Source organism: Scophthalmus maximus, chromosome 16, assembly GCF_022379125.1.
Source record: "Scophthalmus maximus strain ysfricsl-2021 chromosome 16, ASM2237912v1, whole genome shotgun sequence".
Classification (NCBI taxonomy): domain Eukaryota; kingdom Metazoa; phylum Chordata; class Actinopteri; order Pleuronectiformes; family Scophthalmidae; genus Scophthalmus; species Scophthalmus maximus.
This window is the reverse complement of record NC_061530.1, coordinates 272,377-284,525: the sequence shown is the minus strand read 5'-3', so window position 1 is coordinate 284,525 and position 12,149 is coordinate 272,377. Positions and strand designations below refer to the sequence as shown.

Sequence of the window (12,149 nt, the reverse complement as noted above, 5' to 3'; positions counted from 1 at the left end):
ATATATTGATGTCACCAGCTGCCTATGTATTCAAAAGGGCCCAAATTCAGCAGGTTTCCTGCATATATTGCCCCTCCCACCATTCACCCTGAGCATAGTAAATGGAAAACAGGTTTGATGCCATTTGTCAAATAAATGGGGACGGATAGAGACTTATCTCCCCTGTAATTTTACCTTGTCCTTGTTTGTTTCCATGATATTAGCAGGTGCTACTCTGACATGATTGGTTGGGTGGTATTGATGGTGAGGACAACAGGTTGGCGTGAGTGATAACAATGTTCACTGTGCGCCGCCTCCCCTGCAGATAAAAGCATACAGTGGAATGGCAAAGAGAAAAACCTGCTATTCAATGTTATTACTTAAATCTTTTCACACCAATTGCTCCTTTTGTCCTCTTTTGAATAAAGATTGAGAAAATTGTCGTCGTCATGTCAGGTCCAATGGTATAATAATTCATTCTGAGTGTTACTGCGCAAGACCAATGTTAAAACAGGGCCTCCGACATCCCCATATACCTCTCACCCTTTAGTTTCCTTTAAATATCCTGTTTGATCCTTGGTCTAATGTGTCTAATCTATCGTTTATTTTGTCCATTTCTTATCTCTGATGAGAACACGTTTCTTACTCTACACTACACATCTGGCTCTGACCTCCCCTTTGCACATTTTCCCTCCCTGTCCAAACTGACTTTTCTTCTCTTCTCCATCCAATTGTCTCATGTTCTTTCCAGTGCTTCAATTCAATAATGGATGTTGATAAAGCTCAGTTCGCTTATTGGGCCTTTTCAATCATGTAACTTGTTCACTTTCTGTGCCTGCTTCTCAGCTTCTCAGCTTCTTGTCTTTATGGAGGCAGGGCCAGGCTCTTTGTCTGCATTCATCCTACTTACGCTCCCAGTCCATCAGGCAGGTGCACAGAAGTTGTGACAGAATATACCAATTTTTCTCCTTCTGCATGTGTAAAAACACAGATGCAAATGATATACCTGCACACATACATACTACTATATTACATACAGCAATATAACAAATACTGTATAGAACAAAATAGACAGGTCTCTATCAACAAATACAGTCACAGCAGAAAGTTTGAAAATACATCTACACAATGTCATGATATATTGATATTTTCAGATAGTCAGTTAATTAGTTAGTATTTATAAATGTAACAGCCTTGCCTGTTTTCCTATGCATTCCTGCATTTCTAGTAGAGCCTGACCGATATTGGATTTTTGGGGCCCATGCCGATATTACAGACTAAAAGATTTTCAATATCAATATATCAACCGTTATTCTTTATATTAATGGGAAAGCTAATTTCAACACATGATACATCTACATGTTACAATATTTCTGTCTGAAATGTAGTGGAGTGGAAGTATAAAGTAGGAGAAAATGCAATGGGAATACGCAAGTACAAGTTCTTCTAAATTGTATTGTACTAAAGTTCAGTACTTGAGTAAATATACTAGTAACATTCCACCACTGCCCTCTGCTAAACCAGGTATTCTCTACTCTATCAATCTAGTTTCTGAATCATTATTTCAATGGATGGAACTCATCAAAACATGTCATCTTTAGCAATATTTAGCTGGTAATGTACAATGTTAATGGTCACAAACAGTAACTCATGGTTCGCCACTGCCGTGTCAATAGAGCGGCAGAGCCTCTGCTATCAACATGCAAGGGAAACGTTCAACTTGGAAAACAGACTTAACTTTTGTAAATGCGACTACTGGTCCTGTTTGGTTGGAGGGCAAGAGCCAAAGTGCGAGACCCAGACAAAACAGTTAGGTGTGAATACATGTCACGTTACCGTTAGTTACATTACTATTAATGTTAAAACATAGCGTTACATGTAGAATGGGCTAAGATGCTCACACATTAGCTTCCACTCAGCTGACAAGCTGTGAAAGTAGCTACGTGGTTATCTTTCAGCTCAGCATCTCACCGACCAGGTAACAACGTAGCTTGAAATCAACACAACAGACTCAACTATAGCATCTTATACATATACTGTATATATATATATATATATATATATATATATGACCATGACTGACATGCCGGTTGTCGGGTGCAGGGTTAACGTATTAGTTATATTGAAAAGGGAAATGATGGAGTCATTGTTTTTCAACTTCACTATCTGCAGCTCCATGAGCTAATCAGCTGCGCTGGAGATAGCGGGTGAGATTAGTCAGTATTATAGTAAAAATGTATTCATTTCAATGATTGCAATAAGTTAGATTTGGCGGAATGACCTCCATGCTAATTAGACTGCAATAACATGGAATAAGGCCATCAAAACCTACACCAATAGAGGTGAAAGCTGATAATTAATAGTTAAGATTGAGAAGGTATGCCGTAATGTAATGTCAGAGCCAGCAGATTCACAGAGCATTCATAGCTTTGAGCATCTAGGATGGCAGGAGGTGACATTTGTATGCAGACGAAGACCAATAGCCTTGATCATTGAAAAAACAACCCACCGTGATGTCACCCATTGGTTTGTGAATGGCCATTTTGAAGCCTCGATTAAGCATTTTGGGCTTCGCCATTTTAGTTTTTTGAAACCAGAAGTCACCATATTTTGAGGAGCAGTGGTGGGCCTGACAGAGTTTGTCCACTGCATGTCCACCTACACCTTCACCTGTTGAACGGTCTTAGCTGTCAATTATGCTGTATCCATGCACCAATGCATATAGTGCTTTACCTTCTACCTTCATTCATCCAAGCAGATGCTTTGGGTGGATTTTTTCCAATTTCCACTCCCACAAAATCCTTCTCCGGGCAAGAAGAGTAGCAAAGGCAAACACGATTTTTATTTTTTTCATAAATGATGCACCCTCCCCTAGAATTACAAAGATTGCCAATTCAGCAATGGGTTGAGTTTCCTTGTCAAATCATTTAGATAACAACTGAAATACAGTAGCCCAGAGATTGAGAGAAAATCCTAAGAGTGGAAGTTACTCCACTGCCTCTGATTGGCAACAGTCAGTATTTGGGACTTGTATTCTATTAACTATTTATTGTGAGTTTGCCACCAGATTTTAAGATTATTGATCAAAGGCTGATCATTTTTTTCGTAAATACCAGATAGAGATTCCCAAATATTTATATCCTTATCCAGAGACAGGGAAGGCCAAGTCCATTTCAGCAATTTTCATGGCTGGATTGTTACTTGGAAAACACTTTTTGAAAAGTTTAGTTTATTGTCAGAGAAACTGCTGAATTGATGTAGCATATTTACAATGGCAAAGGCACGTGCCAAAGGGTCTGAAATATATAGCAATAGCTCGTCGGCATATAGGGATACGTCTATGTTTTTCCTGTGGAGGTTTGTGAGGTTTCAAGCATGACACAAAAATGACTGAGGCCAAAGCAAAGAGGAGTGGACTGAGAGGACAACCCTGAGAAAAGCCCTTGACAGTGGAAAAAAGGCCTGGAACACAATTTATCAGTTATTGAAAATGCTTTAAGTGAGGCATATAGAAGGTGAATCTATGATATCAATTTTGATCCAATTCTGAGTTTTTTCAATACTGCAAACAAGCCATGCCACTCAACTTGGTTGAACACCTTCTCCACATCCAAGGAAACCACCACCTTGGGAAGATGTGGAGGAGTGGACAACACTAAGAGGCCTGCGAATATTAGTAAAAGAATGAAGACGCCCAATAAAGCAGTTTAATTCCATGGAGATTATATCTGTCATAACTGTATATAAGCTAATAGCAAGAAGTTTGGCTAATATCTTTACATGTCTGTTCAGAAGCAATATTTGCCCATATGGGCCACATTCTTTTGGATCCTTTCAATAGAATTGTAACAGTAGCTTCTGTGAGTGTTTGTGGCAAGGCCTTTCGACCAAGAGAATACTTAAACATTTCAAGCCGATGATGGGGCTCATTTGGAAGAAAATATCTTGTAAAATTCAATTGGATATCCATCCCGTCCAGGGGCCTTGCCACTTTGCACTATCTTGATTGCATTGGAGACTCCTTTAATGTAAGGGGCTTATCCCAAAAAAAATCATATCACAACCTATGGAAGTAGCATCCCGGTTAGTTAGGAATGTATGTATATCTTAATCATCTGCTAGAAACTCAGATGTATATAAATTCAAATAAAATGTTTTGAAAGTGTTATTTATTTCAACAGGATAAACTGTTAGCTTATCAGTAGTCTACCGTATCTGTGTGAATTAAGCAGCATATCTACATTTCAGCTAGTGGTCCAAAAGAGGGCGGCTGTGGCTAGAGTCAGTCGTCCACCAACGCCTCGGACACACTACACAGTTTTCAAAGTCGCAAGATCGCTGTACCTTTCATAATACACCATGTACTTTCTTGTAATCGCAGGCTTTCAGTCGTTGTGCTGTTCACACTATGTGACTCATCGGCGATGGGGGTTAACACACACCAGTATTACACGATCTTTCACCAAAGTACGTTTTGTCACGAAAACACACACAAGACGTGACACGGGAAAATTTGTGATACATGCAAAACAGGAATTGTTTGTCACTTTTACGATGGACGTAAAAAGATTTAATATATGGCAGAATGATCTTATGTATGTCAGAAACAGGAAGTAGTTTGAGCGGACGCTCTCAGTGTTGTGTGGCGGAGAGAAATAACTCGACACGTTAATATGTGGTTCCACAATAAATCCAGCTCAAGGTTACACTCATTATCAGTGAAAACACACAACAGAACAGGAATACACAACGAATATGATTTGTTCACAAACATGGAGAAAAGGCAGAGAATATGGGTGAGGAGGGTTTTTTGCTGTGCTACAGTTCCTCCCCCGGGTTTCCAGGTTGACACACTAACTGTCTGTCACATCACAGCTCACAAAGGAGATGGGTTCCCGGACTTGTCCAGATATATGGCTGATAGATATCCTCCATGTATGAATTTTTTGCTGTCTGCTTAATACATGATAATGCCACATGTCTCTTCTGAACACTGAGCTGTTTGTTTCAGCTGCCAGGCTGTACTTGTAATTGTCTCACTTTGCTGAAAATACACACATGGAAATTGTCTTGTAATTTATGAATGTAAAGGGTATTCTAAATCCTTATGTGTTAACCTTTATCTCTCTTTTTACCTGCAGATGTTCTAGCATTCCTAGCACTGCCAGTAGGACTGGTGTCATCAGCACAGGAGCTGTACCTCGGCCAGACGTCCCAGGACTCTGTCTCCATGGCAGCCGCCCACACTCCTCCCGAATCTCCCCACCTGGCAGTAGACACTCATGCAAAATCTGATTCCCCACTGGAGAGCCCACCAGAGAATCTAACCTTTACTGCGTCCACCATAGCCCTATCCACTGAGCCAAGCCTCAAAAGGCTGGGTCCCACAATAATCCCAAACAACCACACTGCACCCATCGAGACAACCAATGAGGAGGGTCATGGTCCGGTTTATCAAGGTAAAGGCACAGACAATCCCCCTCTCATACAGTTGCTTGGGAATGTAACTTCATATGGAGGGCTGCTGTCTAACAGCAGCTTAGTTGAGGAGGCACCTGCTAAGGGGAACAGCTCGGAGGCCCCTTCTACAGCCAGCAAGAACTTCCTTAATAGGCAGGTGCCTGCCACCACCCAGGACCCCTGGACATACAGCAACAGCTCAGACCCCACCATCAACTCCCCGCCCTCCCGCATGACTATCTGCTTGAGCAGGATGGAAATTGTTTGGATCGTGTTGGCCATCAGTGTGCCTGTGTCTTCATGTTGTAAGTAGTCAGCACATCTTAAAAAGAGATTTAATTAAAGAACATACAAATGCAAGATGACCTTAACTTTAATACAAATACTGTTACTGATAGTAATAATTTTTTGACGAACTGGATTATTTGTATTAGATTAAGGTGAGAAGATCTATACAACATTTGTAGATAGTCAGCTTCAAGTTGGCTTAGATTAGAATAGCATAATGACTGGAGAGGCCAGAATCAAGCACAGAACAAAGCGTAAAATTACAACCTGACATTGTATACCTTTGTGTAAGCATTAAAAACAGGATCAATGAATTTGTTGAGCTTTGAAGGTGCTTATAAGAGAATTTGGTTATCTTAGGTCAGAGACAAGGCAGCTGTTTTCCCTTGCTTTTAGTCTTTATGTTAAGATAATCTCAAATAAGATAATTGACTGCAACTGTAGCATATTTTACAGAATTATAAGAAAGTTCATTTAACTCATTTAACTAAATCATTTCCAAAATGTCAAACTATTCCTTAAAGAAAACTTTCACTTTCTTTCTTTTGACAGCCAACAGAGCCTGGATAGATGGATTGATAGATATTTCTTCCCCTTTGATAATGTTTTTTTCCCCCTAATACAATTCCTAAACACCTGACTGCTTTGTTGTTTACCTGACAGCTATAGGCACATCACCAGTAGATATTTCTGACAGTATTTTAGGGTTGATCTTTTTCCTTCCACCACAAAGTATTCTACCTGTGGCATATTTTCCTGAAGCAAACAACAAACTCAACCTGAGCAGCTCATGTGGGCACTTTCACAAGCTATTTATTTGAAGCAGCATCTTTTCCAACAACTGTACTAACCCCTCATTTTCTTTTCCTGCCTCTGCCCACTGTAGCTGTGCTGTTGACTGTGTGCTGCATGAGGAGGAAGAAGAAGTCATCAAGTCAGGAGAGCAACCTCAGCTACTGGAACAATGCCATCACCATGGACTACTTCAGCAGGCACGCTGTGGAGCTTCCCAGAGAAATACACACTCTGGAGAGTGAGGTACAAACTACTGGCTCACTGTCTCTATTAGTATATAAAACTGCACAGTGATGCGATATTTACTTGATATCAGTCCTTAGAATAGTTCTAATGACAATGAAAACAATAGGAGAATCCATGTCCCATCCCCCCTGACAGCAATGCCTGGATGCTTGCGGAGGTTACAATTTATATGATGCTATTTGGAACGAGCAAAATAAATTTTCCTCTGGGCAATAAGTAATGATTCTTAGATTGCCACATCCAGTATTTAAAATTCAGAGAATAACTGTAGAACTTTGGCTTTATAAAATAGCTGAAGCATTGCTAAATTCTCTTCACAAAACCATCCAGTCCATATAAATTCTCTGCAAAATTTCCAACCCTCATTCAAACTAAATGTGTGTACAATCTATTCAATGAGGTGTTTGTAATTTTTTCAATCCACCCCATACTTTTGCCAGTTTTCTCATGATATGTTCTCTAAAATTGTATTGAGGAAAATAGATAAATCAAATTCGCACTCACTCAGGCAACTTGTCATTGTTTGCCCAATGATAATCAATTCCAACTGTGGAACAGCTTGTTTTTTGGTGCATTACAGCACCATCTGTTGGATATTGTAGAATATGACATGGATTCATATGGGCTTTAGTGAGAATTAAATCTGCAATCTCCCTCATCTTCTATCTCATATCATTTTGATTGAATTATCACTGCTTTGTTCAGTTTGCATGTCATTTTATCATCTTCTGCACAGTTACCAATTCATTGTGTGTATGTTTCATCTTTTACTCCTTGATTAATTTACAATTGCATTCTTTTACCTTCTGTGGAGGCATCAGGAGGGGGAAGCTGAGGTTGGATCATGTGTAGGATGCCCCTGGTGACGCCTAGGTTTTATTCTCCCCCGCCTTTACCTGTCTCTGTAGAGCAGCAGCCTTATAGCTTCCCTAATGCTGACTAGGGAAGCTGACCCCAGAGCTGCAGGACCCAAACCCGTCATTATTATTGTTATTATTATTATTATTTTTTTTATTATTTTTATTATTATTATTAATAATAATAATAATAATAATAATAATAAAAATAATAAAAATCATCACTAATAATAACAACAACATAATTGTATTTATTAATTATAAGTATCAGTCTGGTAGAGATTACAGCGGCGGTTGTACAACTGTCCTCTCTCTCTCTTCTCTCCTACTGTCTCTCCTCCCACCCTCTTTCTGCCCACCTCTCCTCTCTTCCTCCTCTCTCTCCTCACCCCAACCGGTCGAGACAGAAGCTCCGCCCACAACTGAGTCAACAACTTTCTTCCTGTTAAAAGGGAGTTTTTTCTCTTTGCTCATTGTGGGATTTGTTGGGTTTTCCCTGTAATATTGTAATATTGACCGGACTATGTAAAGTGCTCTGAGACAATGTATGTTGTGATATGGCGCTATACAAATCAAATTTAAAAAATTAAAAATAGTGCTGTAAGTAAATGGGAGAGCTCTGGTATAAATGATTGTAAACCTAAATGACAGCATTAATTTCATTTGATTGGATCTTGCTGATAAAATGGCCTCATCTCTGCTATAAAACAAGTCACTTTGTTTATCACTCTTTCCTCCAGCACTGCCTCATAACTGCTGACTCACCATCAAAGGCCAATTCTTAACCACCCCCCCCACAGGCATTGGACCTCTCCATTGCCTTGTTCATTCTGAGTCATCCCTCCCTTTTGTCTCTCCATCCATTGAGCTATTCCAGCCTCCCATCTACCTCCCTTTGTATCTTTGTTCATCTAGCTATGTCAGATATCTTTGTTCACCATTTCCTTAAAATCCCTGGGGTGCAAAAAACCCCACATCTTATTCTGTTTGCCTCCACACTAAACTGTCTGCCTGGAGAGAGTGACTTAGATACAGTAGACAGCAGTTTGTGCCCTAATGGTGACCCCTGAAATATGATTCACAGCTATTATTTAAGAGTCAGGCACCTGTGTTAAATTGATCTCTCATTTTGTTGCATGTGCATTTGCAGGACCATGACACCTATCTACCCCCTAATGGAGACTACAGTGGCAGCAGTGTGGTCCTGGTTAACCCCTTCTGCCAGGAGACCCTCTTCATCAACAGAGACAAGGCTTCTGCCATCTAGAGACAGAAAACGAGAGACGTTGCTGGATTCTCCTCTTCTACTCTCCTTTGTGTTGTTATCTATTTTTTATATGTATGTGGTAAATATTCAGAGACCTTGACTTAATACTGTATATTATCAAAACAAAGAGCAACCTGAAAGAGGAGTGATGTAAACATACACTATTTACTATGAGGATGCACCTGCATATTTTTCTGATGTACATTTTCTACAAAAGGCTTAATTGTGATAAAAGGTTTTTATTGTCTTTCTAAAATACAGAGAATATGTGGTTTTATTTCATGACAGTGGCTTGATTGTAAGTACACTGTGGATTTTGCTTCTTTTAGAGAGAGAAATGTTCTATGAAAACATAGAAGTTGTAATTTTACTTTTCCTTTAAAATCAATCCCAAAATACTTATAGCCTGTTGAACTTGAATATAGCACCTACAATATTTACTTGGGGACTGGGCAGAGATTTATGGCAAAATACTGTTGATGAAATCGGGGTCTGTATTTATCAAACTATCATACCAAGAAAGTTACGAATGCCCAAAGAGCCATCAAGTTGAACAACTAAACCTTTCCCAAGAACTCTCAAGTGATCACGATTAATTAATTAATCACATACAGGAATTGGCAATCACAAATAAGGATTACACCTGCCCTATTGTTAATATTTTGGAAAACTTCATGGTTTTTAGCTTCATTTTTTTGTGTCAAGTCCTCAGTATCCCCAGTAGTGGTGAACACAACAATAATATATAGTGACAGAATTGGGCAGAACACTAAAACTAACGAAACTGGGGGAAGAAAGAAATGTTCTGGTGCTAGAGAAGGTGCTGTACATCAGACTCCCAAGTATAATAAAAATAGTTTAGTCCCACACTGATAAGTACAGACAATATGAAAAGACAGCTGATATGAAAATATTAGTCTAAACCTACCTGATTATAGATTATACAGCTAACGTATTATTCATCCAGACAATGATATTCTGTACAATCACTTTAAAACATGACGCAGGGGGCATGTCTTGACCTCTGTCCCTGTCTATGGAATCTAACGGTCAACTTTTAACCAAATTAGCCTCAGGAGTTCTCTATAGATCAAGAGCACTTTAGGTTGGGAAAAAAAAAGATGAATGTTTTATCTGAAAACAGGAGTTCAAGTGACAAACTTTCATTTTGTATCTCTGAGCAGGTTGATAAATACAAGCCCAGATTTTAATGGTAAATTTGAGCAGACTATTTGGATGATTTGGGGTCAACATCTGTCAGTTCTGAGCGAACTGACTTTGAATGGCTTTCCCCCTCATGTGTCACCAGCTTCTCTTAAGAGGGACCACATAGATGTCTTAATTGTTCATGTTGGCCCTTTATATATCAGTATGTGTATGAATGCCTTGATTGTGCATGTAAGCATTCTGTGTGAGTGTGCAGTCAAGTGTGTAAGTATGGACAAATTCATTGAAATGTGCTCCCCCCTAAACCAAATATCACTGTTACTTTAAGTCAAACAAGACTTTGTATCACTTTCAGCTCAGTTGACCTGTTTTCTTTGTCTGTCTGTGTGTCTGCCTCTGTATGTCTGTCTGTTGGTCTGCTTGTCTGGATTGTGGAGTCGCTACTACTGTATTTGAGAACGACTTTCTCAGCACTGTAGGAAACAATTAGACCATTCCTCGCTACTGTAAGTGTTTCCCAAATAATGTATTTGTCCATTAAAAGCAAATTGTCTTAGTTGAAATGTTGAATGATTGAGAATAAATTCCTGAACCACATAATATGGTGGATAGAATATGGTATAACAATTTTACCAATGAAAACACTGACAAAAAATTGACAGTTAGCTGTATAATTACTGTGAGCACGTACAGAGGCGTTTGAATACTTTTGTTTAATTATTGAACCTGTGGCCCTTCTATCATCTTTTACTCTGCATTGCTGCATTTTATTCAATAATCAATGCTGCCTGCCTCTATTGTCGCTAAAGATTTTCTGCATTGTTGTTCTGAAATCATTGATTTGAGCAGTGATGATGAATGACAAAGTTAAACATATTGATATTTCCTGCATTGGATGCTCACAGGTGGGCTTGTTGTTTTGCACGCTCAAAAAATGGATATTTTACAAAAGGTATAGTGGCACGGTGGAGCAGTGTTCAACATTATGTATTTTTTGTACTGTAGTATACAGTGTACTTTTTACTGCTGAGCAATAAAACAAAAAGAAGAAAATTGACTGTTCTGTCTGATTTATTATCTTTAAATAGTAAAATTAATCATTGGGTATACTTCCTCATGTTTTGTCCTTGCTGTATGATCTGATTTAGACAAGAGGTCCAAAAACAATGTTGAGCAATACATTTACAGCATATGTGAGTTAGATATCACATCTGTTGGTTGTATAACAAAATAACAAAGCAGCTTTAACAGTCTTGCCGACCACAGCACTTCCATTGATGTAGTGAGCTGGAATATTCTCTTTGTGCTGCATCTGGTCAAGTGACCTCCAGCTCAGGGAAAATGACGTTAGTTCAATAATCTGTTTACAAGCCTGCTTTTCTGCTGAGAGGTTTAATTTGATGTGAGTGTTATTTACTTAAATTTGTAGGCCTGTTCAAATCCAAAAAGCATGACTGATAACTGGGTTTTTTTTGGGGGGGGGGGGGGGGGGGGGGGGTCATATTCTGAGGTAGTATCACAGGAATTTGAAGTTTCATCTATTAAAAAGGATTTTCGGAGGTTATATCAAACTAAGATGTGTAAATGGCTGGATTTATGTCTAGATAGATAGATGATGAACTTTATTGATCCTAACCTAGGAAATTCCAGTGTTACAACAGGTATTAATTACACAACCTAACAAAATGTAAGAAAAAGTGTAAAAACATAAAATTGCAAAATGTCTAAGAATTAGTAATAAGTAATAAGTAAATATAAAGAATGTACATAAATAGTGCAATTGTATGTAATGTGCAATCAGTTACCAGTAGCGTGCAGAGGAACATAGTAACATGAAGGTGCAATGTGCTGGAATTGTGTTTAAATAGAGTCCAGAGTCTCTGTCAGACAGAGGTGAGGTGTTGTAAAGTCTCATGACAAGTGGCAGGAAAGATTTCTTGTCCTCATGACAGTGAAGCTGAGTCAGTGTATTGGAGAAAGAGCTCTGCTGTCTGTCCAGTGTGAGGTGGAGATGATGGTCAGGGTTTATCCATGATGGATAACAGTTTGTTCATAGTCCTCCTCTCCACCACAGCTTCAAACGCGTCCAT

The 12,149-nt window shown here is 39.0% G+C and overlaps 1 protein-coding gene across 1 annotated transcript in view; it reads left to right on the top strand.

The window, feature by feature from the left end:
- tmem108 (transmembrane protein 108) overlaps positions 1 to 11,116 on the top strand; it is a 40,001-nt gene extending 28,885 nt beyond the window's left edge. Inside the window, exons 3-5 of the mRNA XM_035612738.2 lie at positions 5,121 to 5,744; positions 6,614 to 6,765; positions 8,776 to 11,116. Coding sequence (XP_035468631.2) covers positions 5,121 to 5,744; positions 6,614 to 6,765; positions 8,776 to 8,892 — 893 coding nt within the window. The 3' untranslated portion in view covers positions 8,893 to 11,116. The remainder of the gene's footprint in view (positions 1 to 5,120; positions 5,745 to 6,613; positions 6,766 to 8,775) is intronic.
- Positions 11,117 to 12,149: the final 1,033 nt, after the last annotated feature.